Below are 20,727 nucleotides of genomic sequence, written 5' to 3'. Positions count from 1 at the left end.
ACTCACCACTCTCACTCACCACTCTCACTCACCACACACACACTCACCACACACACTCACCACTCTCACTCACCACACACACACACTCACCACACACACTCACCACTCTCACTCACCACACACACACACTCACCACTATTACTCACCACTCTCACTCACCACACTCACCACTACCACTCTTACTCACCACTCTTACTCACTACACACTCACCACTCTTACTCACCACTCTTACTCACCACACTCACCACTACCACTCACCACTACCACACTCACCACACTCACTCACCACATTCACCACACCACACACTCACCACTATTACTCATCACTACCACACACTCACCACACACACTCACCACTCTCACTCACCACACTCACCACACACACTCACTCACCACACTCACCACTACCACTCTTACTCACCACACTCACTCACCACACTCACCACTACCACACTCACCACTATTACTCACCACACTCACCACTACCACACTCACCACTACCACACTCACCACTACCACACTCACCACTACCACACTCACTACTCTCCACACTCACCACACTCACTCACAGCGAGTGAGTGACACAGCGAGTGACACATTGAGTGAGTGACACAGTGAGTGACACAGTGAGTGAGTGACACAGCGAGTGACACAGTGAGTGACACAGTGAGTGAGTGACACAGTAAGTGAGTGACACAGCGAGTGAGTGACACAGTGAGTGACAGCGAGTGAGTGACACAGCGAGTGACACGGTGGGTGACACAGCGAGTGAATGACAGTGAGTGACACACTGAGTGAGTGACACAGTGAGTGAGTGACACAGCGAGTGAGTGACACAGCGAGTGACAGTGAGTGACACAGTGAGTGACACAGCGAGTGACACAGTGAGTGAGTGACACAGTGAGTGAGTGACACAGTGAGTGAGTGACACTGAGTGACACAGCGAGTGAGTGACACAGTGAGTGACACAGCGAGTGACACAGCGAGTGAGTGACACAGCGAGTGAGTGACACAGTGAGTGAGTGACACTGTGAGTGACACAGCGAGTGAGTGACACAGCGAGTGACAGTGAGTGACACAGTGAGTGACACAGCGAGTGACAGTGAGTGACACAGCGAGTGAGTGAGTGACACAGCGAGTGACACAGCGAGTGACACAGGGAGTGAGTGACACAGCGAGTGACACAGCGAGTGAATGACAGTGAGTGAGTGACACAGTGAGTGACACAGCGAGTGACACAGCGAGTGAGTGACACAGCGAGTGACACAGTGAGTGACACAGCGAGTGAGTGACACAGCGAGTGACACAGTGAGTGACACAGTGAGTGACACAGCGAGTGAGTGAGTGACACAGCGAGTGAGTGACACAGCGAGTGACACAGCGAGTGACACAGCGAGTGACACAGCGAGAGAGTGACACAGTGAGTGACACAGTGAGTGAGTGACACAGTGAGTGAGTGACACAGTGAGTGACACAGCGAGTGACACAGTGAGTGACACAGCGAGTGAGTGACACAGCAAGTGACAGTGAGTGAGTGACACAGCGAGTGACACAGCGAGTGAGTGACACAGCGAGTGAGTGACACAGCGAGTGAGTGACACAGTGAGTGACACAGTGAGTGACACAGCGAGTGACAGTGAGTGAGTGACACAGCGAGTGACACAGCGAGTGGCACAGTGAGTGAGTGACACAGCGAGTGACAGTGAGTGAGTGACACAGTGAGTGACACAGCGAGTGAGTGACACAGTGAGTGAGTGACACAGTGAGTGACACAGCGAGTGAGTGACACAGTGAGTGAGTGACACAGTGCGTGACACAGCGAGTGACAGTGAGTGAGTGACACAGCGAGTGAGTGAGTGAGTGACACAGTGAGTGACACAGCGAGTGACAGTGAGTGAGTGACACAGCGAGTGACACAGCGAGTGGCACAGTGAGTGAGTGACACAGCGAGTGACACAGCGAGTGGCACAGTGAGTGAGTGACACAGCGAGTGACAGTGAGTGAGTGACACTGTGAGTGAGTGACACAGTAAGTGACACAGTGAGTGACACAGTGAGTGAGTGACACAGTAAGTGACACAGTGAGTGACACAGTGAGTGAGTGACACAGCGAGTGACAGTGAGTGAGTGACAGTGAGTGAGTGACACTGTGAGTGACACAGCGAGTGACAGAGCGAGTGAGTGACACAGTGAGTGAGTGACACAGTAAGTGACACAGTGAGTGACACAGTGAGTGACACAGCGAGTGAGTGACACAGCGAGTGAGTGACACGGTGAGTGACACAGCGAGTGACAGTGAGTGAGTGACACAGTGAGTGACACAGTGAGTGAGTGACACAGTGAGTGACACAGTGAGTAACACAGCGAGTGAGTGACACAGCGAGTGAGTGACACAGCGAGTGACACAGTGAGTGACACAGCGAGTGACACAGCGAGTGACAGTGAGTGAGTGACACAGCGAGTGACAGTGAGTGAGTGACACAGTGAGTGACACAGCGAGTGAGTGACACAGTGAGTGAGTGACACAGTGAGTGACACAGCGAGTGAGTGACACAGTGAGTGAGTGACACAGTGAGTGAGTGAGTGAGTGACACAGTGAGTGACACAGCGAGTGACAGTGAGTGAGTGACACAGCGAGTGACACAGCGAGTGAGTGACACAGTGAGTGAGTGATACAGTGAGTGAGTGACACAGTGAGTGAGTGACACAGCGAGTGAGTGAGTGACACAGCGAGTGAGTGACACAGCGAGTGACACAGCGAGTGGCACAGTGAGTGAGTGACACAGCGAGTGACAGTGAGTGAGTGACACAGTGAGTGAGTGACACTGTGAGTGAGTGACACAGTAAGTGACACAGTGAGTGACACAGTGAGTGACACAGTGAGTGAGTGACACAGTAAGTGACACAGTGAGTGACACAGTGAGTGAGTGACACAGCGAGTGACAGTGAGTGAGTGACACAGTGAGTGAGTGACACTGTGAGTGACACAGCGAGTGACAGAGCGAGTGAGTGACACAGTGAGTGAGTGACACAGTAAGTGACACAGTGAGTGACACAGTGAGTGACACAGCGAGTGAGTGACACAGTGAGTGACACAGCGAGTGACAGTGAGTGAGTGACACAGTGAGTGACACAGTGAGTGACACAGTGAGTAACACAGCGAGTGAGTGACACAGCGAGTGAGTGACACAGTGAGTGACACAGTGAGTGACACAGTGAGTGAGTGACACAGCGAGTGACACAGTGAGTGACACAGTGAGTGACACAGTGAGTGAGTGACACAGTGAGTGACACAGTGAGTGACACAGTGAGTAACACAGCGAGTGAGTGACACAGCGAGTGAGTGACACAGCGAGTGACACAGTGAGTGACACAGCGAGTGACAGTGAGTGAGTGACAGCGAGTTACACAGCGAGTGAGTGACACAGCGAGTGACACAGCGAGTGACACAGCGAGTGAGTGAGTGACACAGCGAGTGACAGTGAGTGACACAGCGAGTGACACAGTGAGTGACACAGTGAGTGACACAGCGAGTGACACAGTGAGTGACACAGCGAGTGACACAGCGAGTGACACAGTGAGTGACACAGCGAGTGAGTGATACAGTGAGTGACACAGTGAGTGACACAGTGAGTGTCACAGCGAGTGAGTGAGTGAGTGACACAGCGAGTGACACAGTGAGTGACACAGTGAGTGACACAGCGAGTGAGTGACACAGTGAGTGACACAGCGAGTGACACAGCGAGTGAGTGAGTGAGTGACACAGCGAGTGACACAGTGAGTGACACAGTGAGTGACACAGCGAGTGAGTGACACTCACAGGGGGTTGGAGCAAGGTACACGCTGGGTGTTCACGTTGTCACACAGCGAGTGACACAGTGAGTGACACAGTGAGTGCCACAGTGAGTGAGTGACACAGTGAGTGACAGCGAGTGAGTGACACAGTGAGTGAGTGACACAGTGAGTGACAGCGAGTGAGTGACACAGTGAGTGACACAGCGAGTGAGCGACACTCACAGGGGGTTGGAGCAAGGTACACGCTGGGTGTTCACGTTGTCACACAGTGAGTGACACAGTGAGTGACACAGAGAGTGACACAGCGAGTGACACAGTGAGTGTCACAGCGAGTGAGTGACACAGTGAGTGACACAGCGAGTGAGTGACACAGTGAGTGACAGCGAGTGACACAGCGAGTGAGTGAGTGAGTGACACAGCGAGTGACACAGTGAGTGACACAGCGAGTGAGCGACACGCTGGGTGTTCACGTTGTCACACAGTGAGTGACACAGTGAGTGACACAGCGAGTGAGTGACACAGTGAGTGACACAGTGAGTGACACAGCGAGTGAGTGATACAGCGAGTGAGCGACACTCACAGAGGGTTGGAGCAAGGTACACGCTGGGTGTTCACGTTGTCACACAGTGAGTGACACAGTGAGTGACACAGCGAGTGAGTGACACAGTGAGTGACACAGTGAGTGACACAGCGAGTGAGTGAGTGAGTGACACAGCGAGTGACACAGTGAGTGACACAGCGAGTGAGCGACACTCACAGGGGGTTGGAGCAAGGTACACGCTGGGTGTTCACGTTGTCACACAGTGAGTGACACAGTGAGTGACACAGTGAGTGACACAGTGAGTGAGTGACACTCACAGGGGGTTGGAGCAAGGTACACGCTGGGTGTTCACGTTGTCACACAGTGAGTGACACAGTGAGTGACACAGAGAGTGACACAGCGAGTGACAGTGAGTGACACAGTGAGTGACACAGTGAGTGACACAGTGAGTGAGTGACACTCACAGGGGGTTGGAGCAAGGTACACGCTGGGTGTTCACGTTGTCACACAGTGAGTGACACAGTGAGTGACACAGCGAGTGAGTGACACAGTGAGTGAGTGACACAGCGAGTGAGTGACACAGCGAGTGAGTGACACAGCGAGTGACACAGTGAGTGACACAGTGAGTGACACAGCGAGTGAGTGACACTCACAGGGGGTTGGAGCAAGGTACACGCTGGGTGTTCACGTTGTCACACAGTGAGTGACACAGCGAGTGAGTGACACAGCGAGTGAGTGACACAGCGAGTGACACAGTGAGTGACACAGCGAGTGACACAGTGAGTGACACAGTGAGTGACACAGTGAGTGACACAGCGAGTGAGCGACACTCACAGGGGGTTGGAGCAAGGTACACGCTGGGTGTTCACGTTGTCACACAGTGAGTGACACAGTGAGTGACACAGCGAGTGAGTGACACAGTGAGTGACACAGTGAGTGACACAGCGAGTGAGTGAGTGAGTGACACAGCGAGTGACACAGTGAGTGACACAGCGAGTGAGCGACACTCACAGGGGGTTGGAGCAAGGTACACGCTGGGTGTTCACGTTGTCACACAGTGAGTGACACAGTGAGTGACACAGTGAGTGACACAATGAGTGAGTGAGTGACACAGTGAGTGAGTGACACAGCGAGTGAGTGACACAGCGAGTGAGTGACACAGCGAGTGAGTGACACAGCGAGTGACACAGTGAGTGACACAGCGAGTGACACAGTGAGTGTCACAGCGAGTGAGTGAGTGACACAGTGAGTGACACAGCGAGTGAGTGACACAGTGAGTGACACAGAGAGTGACACAGCGAGTGACACAGTGAGTGACACAGCGAGTGAGTGAGTGACACAGCGAGTGACACAGCGAGTGACACAGTGAGTGACACAGCGAGTGACACAGTGAGTGACACAGCGAGTGAGTGAGTGACACAGAGAGTGACACAGCGAGTGACACAGTGAGTGACACAGCGAGTGAGTGACACTCACAGGGGGTTGGAGCAAGGTACACGCTGGGTGTTCACGTTGTCACACAGTGAGTGACACAGTGAGTGACACAGTGAGTGACACAGCGAGTGACACAGTGAGTGACACAGCGAGTGAGTGACACAGCGAGTGAGCGACACTCACAGGGGGTTGGAGCAAGGTACACGCTGGGTGTTCACGTTGTCACACAGTGAGTGACACAGTGAGTGACACAGTGAGTGACACAGCGAGTGAGTGACACTCACAGGGGGTTGGAGCAAGGTACACGCTGGGTGTTCACGTTGTCACACAGTGAGTGAGTGACACAGTGAGTGACACAGCGAGTGAGTGAGTGAGTGACACAGTGAGTGACACAGTGAGTGACACAGCGAGTGAGTGACACAGTGAGTGACACAGCGAGTGACACAGTGAGTGAGTGAGTGACACAGCGAGTGACACAGTGAGTGAGTGACACAGCGAGTGAGTGACACAGCGAGTGAGTGACACAGCGAGTGACACAGTGAGTGACACAGTGAGTGACACAGTGAGTGACACAGCGAGTGAGTGACACTCACAGGGGGTTGGAGCAAGGTACACGCTGGGTGTTCACGTTGTCACACAGTGAGTGACACAGCGAGTGAGTGACACTCACAGGGGGTTGGAGCAAGGTACACGCTGGGTGTTCACGTTGTCACACAGTGAGTGACACAGTGAGTGAGTGACACAGCGAGTGACACAGCGAGTGAGTGAGTGAGTGACACAGCGAGTGACACAGCGAGTGAGTGAGTGAGTGACACAGCGAGTGACACAGCGAGTGAGTGACACAGCGAGTGAGTGACACTCACAGGGGGTTGGAGCAAGGTACACGCTGGGTGTTCACGTTGTCACACAGTGAGTGACACAGTGAGTGACACAGCGAGTGAGTGACACTCACAGGGGGTTGGAGCAAGGTACACGCTGGGTGTTCACGTTGTCACACAGTGAGTGACACAGTGAGTGACACAGCGAGTGAGTGACACTCACAGGGGGTTGGAGCAAGGTACACGCTGGGTGTTCACGTTGTCACACAGTGAGTGACACAGTGAGTGAGTGACACAGCGAGTGAGTGACACAGCGAGTGACACAGTGAGTGACACAGTGAGTGACACAGTGAGTGACACAGCGAGTGAGTGACACAGTGAGTGACACAGTGAGTGACACAGTGAATGACACAGCGAGTGAGTGACACTCACAGGGGGTTGGAGCAAGGTACACGCTGGGTGTTCACGTTGTCACACAGTGAGTGACACAGTGAGTGAGTGACACAGTGAGTGAGTGACACAGTGAGTGACACAGCGAGTGAGTGACACTCACAGGGGGTTGGAGCAAGGTACACGCTGGGTGTTCACGTTGTCACACAGTGAGTGAGTGACACAGTGAGTGACACAGCGAGTGAGTGACACTCACAGGGGGTTGGAGCAAGGTACACGCTGGGTGTTCACGTTGTCACACAGTGAGTGAGTGACACAGTGAGTGACACAGCGAGTGACACAGTGAGTGAGTGACACAGAGAGTGACACAGTGAGTGTCACAGTGAGTGACACAGTGAGTGACACAGCGAGTGAGTGACACAGCGAGTGAGTGACACTCACAGGGGGTTGGAGCAAGGTACACGCTGGGTGTTCACGTTGTCACACAGTGAGTGACACAGCGAGTGAGTGACACTCACAGGGGGTTGGAGCAAGGTACACGCTGGGTGTTCACGTTGTCACACAGTGAGTGAGTGACACAGCGAGTGAGTGACACAGCGAGTGAGTGACACTCACAGGGGGTTGGAGCAAGGTACACGCTGGGTGTTCACGTTGTCACACAGTGAGTGACACAGTGAGTGACACAGTGAGTGACACAGTGAGTGAGTGAGTGACACTCACAGGGGGTTGGAGCAAGGTACACGCTGGGTGTTCACGTTGTCACACAGAGGCTCCCCTCCGTGGAACACGCCGGTCTTGACGTAGATCTACAACCACAACCAACACAACCACCACCACCACGTCAACAACCACAACCACCACCACGTCACAAACCACCACCACAACTACTGCCACCACCACCACCACGTCAACCACCACCACCACCACCACGTCAACAACCACCACCACCACCACGTCACAAACCACCACCACAACTACTGCCACCACCACCACCACATCAACCACCACCACCATGTCAACAACCACCACCACGTCACAAACCACCACCACCATGTCAACCACCACCACGTCAACCACCTAAAACATCACCACCGCAACCACCACTGCAACCACCGCCTCAACCACCACAACCCCCACCACAACCCCCACCACCTCCACCGCCACCACTACCCCCACCACCTCGACCACCACCACTACCCCCACCACCTCGACCACCAACACTTCCACCACCACCCCTAACACCAACACCACAAACAACAACCGCCATTCTCCACTAAGTGGCGGTGACATCACCACGACGCTTGTGCCAGGCCACGTGCACCTTGAGGCTACCACGTGAAGTGTCGAACGCCCGCTGGCAGGAGGTCACGGGGCAGACCCAGGTGCCACGGGTCGACTGACTGAGATGACTGGCTGATGCACCACCTGTGCCCCCTACTGTGCCAACCTGCTGTGCTTTAGCCACCCGGCGCTCCGCTCGTTGTTGTGAGCGTCGCTCCTCCGCCCTCCGTTGTTGTTGGAGGGCGACTGCCTCCAACTGCCCAGTAGCGTCTTTCACGAGCCTCCTCCACAGAGGCCGATCTTGACACCGCTGGTACCAGTCATCGGCAAGTCCACTCAGCTCCACGTCCTCCCGTACCACGTCACTCCATCTCTTCTCTAGCCCGTGCCGCGCCCGTTTAGCCCCCTCGATCCGGCCGAACAAAAGCTGTTTCGGCATGTGGTGGCTGGGCATGCGGGCTACATGACCCAGCCATCGCAGCCTTGCCTGCCGGAGGAGCTCACCGATGGGACTTTGCCCAGATCTTTCAAGGATTTGTGAGCTCCTCACACAATCCAGCCTGGTTAAACCCAGGATTGATCGTAGGCAGGCCAGCCTAAATGTTTCTAACCGGCGAAGATGTTCCATTAGGGGGGTCCACGTTTCGCAAGCGTAGAGAAGGGAGGGAATGACCGTGGTCGAGAAGACCTGAAGCTTAGTGCGGAGCGACAGACCAGGTAGCTTCCACACAGCGTTACGCAACTGATGAAAAGATATTGCCGCTCGACTGATTTCGGAGTGAGACCTCTGCTGTTAAACTGAAGCCGGTCATGAGCACACTGCCCAGGTATGGGAAACTCTACACTCTCTCCACAACTGCCCCATCACCGATTGGGAGTTGTGGGGGTGGAGTGTCCGATGGTACAAAATACCCAGGCAGGTGCTCAGTGTTGGTGGGGCTGATGGAAAGGCCCCACTTGGCAAGCTCCAGGTTCAGCAGCAGCGTCTCCAACTCCTCCGAGTGAGCAGCAATCACCAGATCATCGGCATACATAACGTGGTTGAGCAATAGGGAGCCATCCCTTGACCGCACCTGGGCATCGATCAGCCTCCCATTGTATCTGTACCAGATGGAAATTCCTCCGGTACAGCCATCGAAGGCTTCACAAACTACGTGGTCCAAATAGATGTCAAAAAATATGGGAGCCAGAGGACATCCCTGTCGCACCCCAAGGTGTACAGGGAATGGCTCTGACTCCCGGCCACGTAGTTTTACCCGGGCCCGCTCACCATCATGAAGGTCCTTAATGATCGTGAGAAGAGGGTCAGGGACTCCGAAAGCACGAAGAACAACCCAGAGCCCAGGCCTACTGATGGTATTATAGGCCTTGACCAGGTCAATAAAGCAGAGATGTAGGTCTTGTTGGAATTCCCTACACCTCTTCTATAGCAGACGGACAGAAAATATGGCATCTGTGCTGGACAGCCCTTTCCTAAAACCGCATTGGGGCTCCGCAAGCCTCTCCTCAGCGTGCCTAGCAAGGCGATGTTGAATAATCCTTGCCAGGACCTTTCCCGGCACACTGAGGAGTGAGATGCCCCTGTAGTTGTTACAGTCTGTGCGGTCCCCCTTCTTAAAAAGGGGGACCACCAGGGCATCCTTCCAATCCTGTGGAACCCATCCAGTGGTCCAGACTGTAATGATGTTATGTAGGGCAGTATGTGCACAAACGCCACCCTCCCTCAGGATGTCGCTTGGGAGATCATCTCTGCCTGGTGCCTTTCCAGGTCTTAGACTCTGGATCACCCTCAGTACTTCCTCAAGAGATGGCACCTCAGCCAGCCACTCACAGGGGGTGACTTCTTCTTCCAATATTTGAGGCACGTTGTTTTCCAGGTTGAGGGATTTCCCCTCCCCCAGGACCTCACAGAAATGCTCAGCAAATCTGCGAACCTGTTCCTGGGGGTCGGAGATTGGATCACCGTTCTTTCCCCTAATGATGGTAATAGGTGTGGCGTTGCAGGTTACTTTCATGGAATTAAAGAGCGATTTGTGATCGCGGGCCATTGAGGCAGACTGCATCTCCTCAGCAACCCGCGACCACCACCCATCCTTGCAGCGCCTTACGGCTCTCCGAACCTCTGAGCAAAGGCTGCGGTAAGCCTCCTCATTCTCTGAAGTGGATTCTGTAGCCGATGAGAGTGGGCCTGTCGCTTTTTTTCAGCCAGCCTGAACACCTCCTCTGTCAGCCAGGGTCTCTGGGGAGGTCCGGTCCATGTACCCAAAGCAGCCATTGCAGCTGCATGAGTCACAGTCCTAAACCTCGCCCATTAACCCTCGACATCTGGAGGAATGGGGGACGATGCCAACCCCAGCCGCAAGTGATGATGAAATTCTCGCTTGCAACTTTCATCAGCTGAGACCAGGCCACTAAGGGTTTGAATGGGGTCCTGGGTGTGCACCCACCACCGGAGTGGAAGAATGGCAGGCGCATCTTACAGATGACTAGTCGATGGTCAGAGGGCAGATCAGCTCCACGGTAGGTTCTGGTGTCAAGGACATGGGCTCGCATCCGCTGGTCCGTCACTATGTAGTCTAGCAGATGTTCTTGCTTGGACCCGGCATGCATCCATGATGTTTTGTGGATGCGCCGATGCCGGAACAGCGTGTTGGTAATTACAAGTCCATGGGCTGCACAAAAATCTAGCAGCCTCCTACCATTGTTATTGAGCTGATCTGGCCCATGCCCTCCAATCACTCCAGACCAGGTGTCAGCATCATGACCAACTCGGACATTGAAGTCGCCCAACAAGATGACTCTATCCCGAGGGGCCACTTTAGCCAGCACCTGTGACAGGAGGTCATAGAAGGCATCTGACTCATCGGCCTTGCCTGCATCCCTCCAAGGATGTTCGTCTTCGGTGGGGGCATAAGCAACCACGACCACCACTCCTCGCCTCCGGTTGATGGGAAGGCGAGCCCAAAGTAGCCTGGGGCTTACAGCTTCCCACACCTCACCGCCACGCTCCCACGTCCCCTTCATTCCACCCCTCATGGTGGCAGGAACCAGATCCAGTCCACCGGACCTCCTGAATACCACAGAGATCCGGGCGGAACCGGTCCAGCTCCCGACGGAGGAATGGCAGCCTCTCCTCCGCAGTGAACGTTCGAACATTCCACGTGGCCACACGAAGTGGCTTTTCGTTGTTTCTGGAGGAGCCCCGAGGGTAGAGATTCAGTCTCCCGGCTCCGCCAAATGGGGTTTGGCCAGGAGACGTCACAGACGCCTGTCCTCCCGGGGCCTCCGGCACAAGCTTAATTAAAGTTTTTTGCACCGTAGTTTAGCGGTAGTTAATTGGAGGTGGAGGGGTTACCAGCCCATCGCACCCATCCGGAGCGCCCATTCGGCTGCTGTGGTGGTTACAAACGCCATGAAGGGAAGGGCCAATCGGAATTGGCCCTCCCCCCACGGCACTGCCCATCACAGCGTTGCCGTCCGGCACAACGAGGAGGAAGGGGGTTGTTTTTGCCGGACAACCACCAATGCCACCAACACGACCACCGACACCACCACCAACAACACCATCACCACCATCACCAACACTTCCACCACCACCACCCCCACCACAACCTCCACCACCACCATCATCACAGGGGAGACACTGGGAGACACTCCACTACTTCCACCAAACACCAAACACCACCACCACCTCCACCACCACCCCCAACCCTTCCACCAAACACCCCCAACACCACCACCACCACCTCCACCAAACACCCCCAACACCACCACCACCACCACCTCCACCAAACACCCCCAACACCACCACCACCACCTCCACCAAACACCCCCAACACCACCACCACCACCACCTCCACCAAACACCCCCAACACCACCACCACCACCTCCACCAAACACCCCCAACACCACCACCACCACCACCACCTCTACCAAACACCCCCAACACCACCACCACCACCACCTCCACCAAACACCCCCAACACCACCACCACCACCACCTCCACCACCACCCCCAACACTTCCACCAAACGCCCCCAACACCACCACCTCCACCAACAACCACCTCCACCTCTACCACCACCACCACCACCACCTCCACCACCACCACCACCCTCAACACTTCCACCAAATGCCCCCAACACCACCACCACCCCCACCACCTCCAACAACCACCACCTCCAACAACCACCACCACCACCTCCACCAACAACCACCACCTCCAACACTTCCACCACCACCACCACCACCACCTCCAACATAATCACCACTACTACCACCACCACCACCTCCACCACCACCACCACCCCCAACACATCCACCACCACCACCACCCACCTCCACCTCCACCACCTCCACCACCTCCACCACCACCACCACCACCTCCACCACCAACACTTCCACCACCACCACCACCTCCACCACCACCACCCCCAACACCTCCACCACCTCCACCACCTCCACCACCACCACCACCACCTCCACCACCAACACTTCCACCACCACCACCACCTCCACCACCACCACCCCCAACACTTCCACCACCTCCACCTCCACCACCTCCACCTTCACCACCACCAACAACCACCAACCACCACCACCACCTTGTCCGTGTCGCGGATGTTGACGTTGACGTAGGTGGCGCAGAGAATCCGCAGCCGCAGCAGGCTGGTGACACACCACAGCGGCTTGCTGGGGCCACCGCCGCCGCCCCCGCCGTCGCCGTTCATGTAGCCACCGACTCCTCCACCGACTCCTCCACCGACTCCTCCACCGACTCCTCCTCCTCCTCCTCCGCCGCCGGCCGCGGCCGCGGCCGCCGCCGACGACAACGACGAGGAGGAGGAGGACGCCAACGAGGACGCCAACGCGGAGGAGGAGGAGGAGGAGGAGGAGGCCGCCGACGCCGAGGAGGAGGAGAGCGACGCCGAGGAGACGGAGGAGACGGAGGAGGAGGCGGCGGAGGCGGTGGAGGCGGAGACGGAGGAGGAGGAGGCCGTGCCGCCGGTGGCGGTGGAGACTCGCCGGGCGTACGAGGGCACCGTGAAGCCGTTGCGGGGCAACTGGTTGTAGAGGGAGTCCTTGGTCATGAGCATGAGGTGCGGCATGCGGGAGATGGAGAGGCAGCTTCGTATGTACTGGGGAGAGACGCGGGGGAGGGAGACGGTGAGGGCGAGAGTGTGTGTGAGTGTGTGTGAGTGTCAGTGTGTGTGAGAGTGTGTGTGTGAGTGTGTGTGTGTGAGTGAGAGAGTGTGTGTGAGTGTCAGTGTGTGTGTGTGGGAGTGTGTGTGAGTGTCAGTGTGTGTGTGTGAGTGTGTGTGTGAGAGTGTGAGAGTGTGTGTGTGAGTGTGTGTGTGTGAGTGTGTGTGTGAGTGTGTGTGAGTGTGTGTGAGTGTGTGTGTGAGTGTGTGGGAGAGTGTGTGTAAGTGTGTGTGTGAGTGTGTGTGAGTGTGTGTGAGTGTGAGTGTGTGAGTGTGTGTGAGTGTGAGAGTGTGAGAGTGTGTGTGTGTGTGTGAGAGGCAGCTTCGTATGTACTGGGGAGAGACGCGGGGGAGGGAGACGGTGAGTGCGAGAGTGTGTGTGTGTGTGTGAGAGGCAGCTTCGTATGTACTGGGGAGAGACGCGGGGGAGGGAGACGGTGAGGGCGTGTGTGTGAGAGTGTGTGTGTGTGTGTGTGAGTGTGTGTGAGTGTGTGAGAGTGTGTGTGTAAGTGTGTGTGTGAGAGTCAGTGTGTGAGAGTGTGAGTGTGTGTGAGTGTGTGTGTGTAAGTGTGTGTGTGAGAGTCAGTGTGTGAGTGTGAGTGAGTGTGAGTGTGTGTGAGAGAGTGTGTGTGTGTGAGTGTGTGGGAGTGTGTGTGTGTGTGAGTGTGTGTGTGTGTGAGTGTGTGTGTGAATGTGTGTGAGTGTGTGTGAGTGTGTGTGTGGGAGTGTGTGGGTGTGTGTGTGTGTGAGAGGCAGCTTCGTATGTACTGGGGAGAGACGCGGGGGAGGGAGACGGTGAGGGCGAGTGTGTGTGTGTGAGTGTGTGAGTGTGTGTGGGAGTGTGTGGGAGTGTGTGTGTGTGAGTGTATGAGAGTGTGTGAGTGTGAGTGAGTGTGTGTGTGTGTGAGTGTGTGTGTGTGAGTGTGTGTGTGTGAGTGTATGAGAGTGTCTGAGTGTGTGAGTGAGTGTGTGTGTGTGAGTGTGTGAGTGTGTGTGAGTGTGTGTGTGTGAGTGTATGAGAGTGTGTGAGTGTGTGTGTGAGAGTGTGTGTGAGAGTGTGTGTGTGTGAGAGTGTGAGTGTGTGTGTGAGTGTGTGTGAGTGTGTGTGAGTGTGAGTGTGTGAGAGTGTGTGAGTGTGTGAGAGTGTGTGAGTGTGTGTGAGAGAGTGTGTGTGTGTGTGTGTGAGTGTGTGGGAGTGTGTGGGTGTGTGAGAGTGTGTGTGAGAGAGTGTGTGTGTGTGTGAGTGTGTGGGAGTGTGTGGGTGTGTGAGAGTGTGTGTGTGTGAGAGTGAGAGTGTGTGAGTTTGTGGGAGTGTGTGGGAGTGTGTGGGTGTGTGTGTGTGTGAGAGGAAGCTTCGTATGTACTGGGGAGAGACGCGGGGGAGGGAGACGGTGAGGGCGAGTGTGTGAGTGTGTGTGAGTGTGTGTGAGTGTGTGACTCAGTGAGTGTGAGTGTGTGTGAGAGTGTGTGTGTGTGAGAGAGTGTGTGTGTGTGTGTGTGAGAGTGTGTGTGTGTGAGCGTGTGTGTGAGTGTGTGAGTGTGTGTGAGAGTGTGAGAGTGTGTGGGTGTGTGTGTGTGTGTGAGAGGTCCGGCAAAACAACCCCCTACCTCCTCGCGGTGCCGGACGGGCAACTCTGTCGTGGACAGTGCTGTGGGGGGAGTTCCAATTTTGATTGGCTCCTCCCCTCATGGCATATGTGTCCACCACAGGGGCTAAACGGGGGCTCTGGACGGGTGCGAGGGGCTGGTAACCCCTCCACCTTCAATTAATTACCACAAAACCACGAATTAAAGTGAAATATGTAACAACTAAGCTTGTGCCGGAGGCCCCGGGGGGCCAAGCGTCTATGACGTCTCCTGGCCAAACCCCAATTGGCGGAGCCAGGAGATTGAATACCTACCCTCGGGGCTACTCCAGAAACAACGAAAAGCCACTACGGGTGGCCACGTGGAATGTTCGAACGCTCACTGCAGAGGAGAGGCTGCCACTCCTCTGTCGGGAGCTGGACCGGTACCGCCTGGATCTATGCGGCATTCAGGAGGTCTGGTGGACCGGCTCTGGCTCCTGCCACCATGAGGGGTGGACAGTCCTCTACTCGGGGCAGCAGACTGCCAAACAACAGGGTGTGGGTCTTCTTTTGAACAAAAGAATGAAGGGGGCATGGGAGCGTGGCGGTGAGGTGTGGGAAGCTGTAAGCCCCAGGCTACTTTGGGCTCGCCTTCCCATCAACCGGAGGCGAGGAATGGTGGTCGTGGTTACTTATGCCCCCACCGAAGATGAACATCCGTGGAGGGATGCAGGCAAAGCCGATGAGTCAGATGCCTTCTATGACCTCCTGTCACAGGTGCTGGCTAAAGTGGCCCCTCGGGATAGAGTCATCATGTTGGGTGACTTCAATGCCCGAGTAGGTCATGATACTGGCACCTGGTCTGGAGTGATTGGAGGGCATGGGCCAGATCAGCTCAATAACAATGGTAGGAGGCTGCTAGATTTTTGTGCAGCCCATGGGCTTGTAATTACCAACACGCTGTTCCGGCATTGGCGCATCCACACAACATCATGGATGCATGCCGGGTCCAAGCAAGAACATCTGCTGGACTACATAGTGACGGACCAGCGAATGCGAGCCCATGTCCTTGACACCAGGACCTACCGTGGAGCTGATCTGCCCTCTGACCATCGACTAGTCATCTGTAAGATGCGCCTGCCATTCTTCCACTCCGGTGGTGGGTGTACACCCAGGACCCCATTCCAACCTAAAGTGGCCTGGTCTCAGTTATCTGATGAAAGTTGCAAGCGAGAATTTCATCATCGCTTGCGGCTGGGATTGGCATCGTCCCCGACTCCTCCTGATGTCGAGGGTAAATGGGCGAGGTTTAGGACTGTGACTCATGCAGCTGCAATGGCTGCTTTGGGTACGCGGTCCAGACCTCCCCAGACACCCTGGATGACAGAGGAGTTGTTCAGGATGGTTGAGAAAAAGCGACAGGCCCACTGTCATCGGCTACAGAATCCCACGTCAGAGAATGAGGAGGCTTACCGCAGCCTTCGCTCGGAGGTTCGGAGAGCCGTGAGGCGCTGCAAGGATGGGTGGTGGTCGCGGGTTGCTGAGGAGATGGAGTCTGCCTCAGTGGCCCGTGATCACAAATCGCTATTTAACTCCATCAAAAAAGTAACCTGCAGCGCCATACCTATTACCATCATTAGGGGAAAAAACGGTGATCCAATTTCCGACCCCCAGGAACAGGTTCGCAGATTTGCTGAGCATTTCTGTGAGGTCCTGGGGGAGGGAAAATCCCACAGCCAGGAAAACATCGTGGCACAAAGTGAGGATGACCCTGCTGAGGCTGCGGTGCCTCAAATATTGGATGAAGTCACCCCCTGTGAGTGGCTGGCTGAGGTGCCATCTGCTGAGGAAGTATTGAAGGCGATCCGGAGTCTGAGACCAGGAAAGGCAGCGGGCAGAGATGATCTCCCAAGCGAAATGCTGAGGGAGGGTGGCGTTTGTGCACAGACTGCCCTATATGACATCATAACAACAGTCTGGACCACTGGACGGGTTCCGCAGGATTGGAAGGATGCCCTGGTGGTCCCCCTTTTTAAGAAGGGGGACCGCACAGACTGTAACAACTACAGGGGCATCTCACTCCTCAGTGTGCCGGGAAAGGTCCTGGCAAGGATTATTCAGCATCGCCTTGCCAGGCACGCTGAGGAGAGGCTTGCGGAGCCCCAATGCGGTTTCAGGAAAGGGCGGTCCTGCACAGATGCCATATTTTCTGTCCGTCTGCTACAGCAGAGGTGTAGGGAATTCCAACAAGACCTACATCTCTGCTTTATTGACCTGGTCAAGGCCTATGATACCATCAGTAGGCCTGGGCTCTGGGTCGTTCTTCGTGCTTTTGGAGTACCTGACCCTCTGCTCACGATCATTAAGGACCTTCATGATGGTGAGCGGGCCCGGGTAAAACTACGTGGCCGGGAGTCAGAGCCATTCCCTGTACACCTTGGGGTGCGACAGGGATGTCCTCTGGCTCCCACATTATTTAACATCTATTTTGACCACGTAGTTCGTGAAGCCTTCAATAGCTGTACCGGGGGAATCTCCATATGGTACAGATATAATGGGAGGCTAATCGATGCCCGGGTGCGGTCAAGGGATGGCTCCCTATTGCTCAACCACGTTATGTATGCTGATGACTTGGTAATAGCTGCTCAGTCAGAGGAGGAGTTGCAGACGCTGCTGCTGAGACTGGAGCGTGCCACTAAGAGGTGGGGCCTTACCATCAGCCCCACCAAAACTAAGCACCTGCCTGGGTATTTTGTACCATCGGACACTCCACCCCCACAACTCCCAATCGGTGATGGGGCAGTTGTGGAGAGAGTGGAGAGTTTCCCATACCTGGGCAGTGTGCTTATGACTGGCTCCAGTTTAACAGCAGAGGTCTCACTCCGAATCAGTCAAGCGGCAATATCTTTTCATCGGTTGCGTAACGCTGTGTGGAAGCTACCTGGTCTGTCGCTCCGCACTAAGCTTCAGGTCTTCTCGGCCACGGTCATTCCCTCCCTTCTCTACGCTTGCGAAACGTGGACCCCCCTAATGGAACATCTTCGCCGGTTAGAAACATTTAGGCTGACCTGCCTACGATCCATCCTGGGTTTAACCAGACTGGATTGTGTGAGGAGCTCACAAATCCTTGAAAGATCTGGTCAGGGTCCCATCGGTGAGCTCCTCCGGCAGGCAAGGCTGCGATGGCTGGGTCATGTAGCCCGCATGCCCAGCCACCGCATGCCGAAACAGCTTTTGTTTGGCCGGATTGAGGGGGCTAAGCGGGCGCGGCACGGGCTAGAGAAGAGATGGAGTGATGTGGTACAGGAGGACGTGGAGCTGAGTGGACTTGCCGATGACTGGTACCAGCGGTGTCAAGATCGGCCTCTGTGGAGGAGGCTCGTGAAGGATGCTACTGGGCAGTTGGAGGCAGTCGCCCTCCAACAACAACGGAGGGCGGAGGAGCGACGCTCACAACAGCGAGCGGAGCGCCGGGTGGCTAAAGCACAGCAGGTTGGCACAGTAGGGGGCACAGGTGGTGCATCAGCCAGTCATCTCAGTCAGTCGACCCGTGGCACCTGGGTCTGCCCCGTGACCTCCTGCCAGCGGGCGTTCGACACTTCACGTGGCCTCAGGGTGCACATAGCCTGGCACAAGCGTCGTGGTGACGTCACCGCCACTTAGTGGCGAATGGCGGTTGTTGTTGTTGTTGTGTGAGAGGCAGCTTCGTATGTACTGGGGAGAGACGCGGGGGAGGGAGACGGTGAGGGCGTGAGTGTGTGTGTGAGTAAGTGTGTAAGTGTGTGAGTGTGTGAGAGTGTGTGTGAGTGTGTGTGAGTGTGTGTGTGAGCGTGTGTGTGAGTGTGTGAGTGTGTGTGAGAGTGTGTGAGTGTGTGTGAGTGTGTGTGTGTGAGTGTATGAGAGTGTGTGAGGGTGTGAGTGTGTGTGTGAGAGTGTGTGTGAGAGTGTGTGTGTGTGAGAGTGTGTGTGAGAGTGTGTGTGTGTGTGTGTAGTCCGGCAAAACAACCCCCTACCTCCTCGCGGTGCCGGACGGGCATCTCTGTCGTGGACAGTGCTGTGGGGGGAGATCCAATTTTGATTGGCTCCTCCCCTCATGGCATATATGTCCACCACAGGGGCTAAACGGGGGCTCTGGACGGGTGCGAGGGGCTGGTAACCCCTCCACCTTCAATTAATTACCACGAAACCACGAATTAAACTGAAATATGTAACTAATAAGCTTGTGCCGGAGGCCCCGGGGAGCCAGGCGTCTATGACGTCTCCTGGCCAAACCCCAATTGGCGGAGCCAGGAGATTGAATATCTACCCTCGGGACTCCTCCAAAAACAACGAAAAGCCACTACGGGTGGCCACGTGGAATGTTCGAACGCTCACTGCGGAGGAGAGGCTGCCACTCCTCTGTCGGGAGCTAGACCGGTACCGCCTGGATCTGTGTGGCATTCAGGAGGTCCGGTGGACCGGCTCTGGCTCCTGCCACCATGAGGGGTGGACAGTCCTCTACTCGGGGCAGCAGACTGCCAAACAACAGGGTGTGGCTCTTCTTTTGAACAAAAGAATGAAGGGGGCGTGGGAGCGTGGCGGTGAGGTGTGGGAAGCTGTAAGTCCCAGGCTACTTTGGGCTCGCCTTCCCATCAACCGGAGGCGAGGAATGGTGGTCGTGGTTACTTATGCCCCCACTGAAGATGAACATCCGTGGAGGGATGCAGGTAAAGCCGATGAGTCAGATGCCTTCTATGACCTCCTGTCACAGGTGCTGGCTAAAGTGGCCCCTCGGGATAGAGTCATCATGTTGGGTGATTTCAATGCCCGAGTTGGTCATGATACTGGCACCTGGTCTGGAGTGATTGGAAGGCATGGGCCAGATCAGCTCAATAACAACGGTAGCAGGCTGCTAGATTTTTGTGCAGCCCATGGGCTTGTAATGACCAACACGCTGTTCCGGCATCGGCGCATCCACACCACATCATGGATGCATGCCGGGTCCAAGCAAGAACATCTGCTGGACTACATAGTGACGGACCAGCGGATGCGAACCCATGTCCTTGACACCAGGACCTACCGTGGAGCTGATCTGCCCTCTGACCATCGACTAGTCATCTGTAAGATGCGCCTGCCATTCTTCCACTCCGGTGGTGGGTATACACCCAGGACCCCATTCCAACCTAAAGTGGCCTGGTCTCAGTTATCTGATGAAAGTTGCAAGCGAGAATTTCATCGTCGCTTGCGGCTGGGATTGGCATCGTCCCCGACTCCTCCTGATGTCGAGGGTAAATGGGCGAGGTTTAGGACTGTGACTCATGCAGCTGCAATGGCTGCTTTGGGTACGCGGTCCAGACCTCCCCAGAGACCCCGGCTGACAGAGGAGGTGTTCAGGATGGTTGAGAAAAAGCGACAGGCCCACTGTCATCGGCTACAGAATCCCACGTCAGAGAATGAGGAGGCTTACCGCAGCCTTCGCTCGGAGGTTCGGAAAGCCGTGAGGCGCTGCAAGGATGGGTGGTGGTCGCGGGTTGCTGAGGAGATGGAGTCTGCCTCAGTGGCCCGTGATCACAAATCTCTATTTAACTCCATCAAAAAAGTAATCTGCAGCGCCACACCTATTACCATCATTAGGGGAAAAAACGGTGATCCAATCTCCGACCCCCAGGAACAGGTTTGCAGATTTGCTGAGCATTTCTGTGAGGTCCTGGGGGAGGGA

At 55.5% G+C, this 20,727-nt stretch overlaps 1 protein-coding gene across 1 annotated transcript in view; it reads right to left on the bottom strand.

Annotated features, from left to right (window-relative positions):
• PIK3CA (phosphatidylinositol-4,5-bisphosphate 3-kinase catalytic subunit alpha) overlaps positions 1 to 20,727 on the bottom strand; it is a 183,852-nt gene that overhangs the window by 137,464 nt on the left and 25,661 nt on the right. Inside the window, exons 4-5 of the mRNA XM_076058449.1 lie at positions 12,865 to 13,398; positions 7,699 to 7,784 (exon numbers count right to left, since the gene is read on the bottom strand). Of these exons, the coding sequence (XP_075914564.1) occupies positions 7,699 to 7,784; positions 12,865 to 13,398 (620 nt within the window). The remainder of the gene's footprint in view (positions 1 to 7,698; positions 7,785 to 12,864; positions 13,399 to 20,727) is intronic.

This window comes from Petromyzon marinus, assembly GCF_048934315.1.
Source record: "Petromyzon marinus isolate PM22_M1 ecotype Great Lakes invasive population chromosome 75 unlocalized genomic scaffold, UKy_Petmar_22M1.pri1.0 chr75_unloc.1, whole genome shotgun sequence".
Lineage (NCBI taxonomy): Eukaryota > Metazoa > Chordata > Hyperoartia > Petromyzontiformes > Petromyzontidae > Petromyzon > Petromyzon marinus.
Note: the sequence above shows the minus strand (reverse complement) of the source record. Positions and strands in the feature narration are given on the sequence as shown.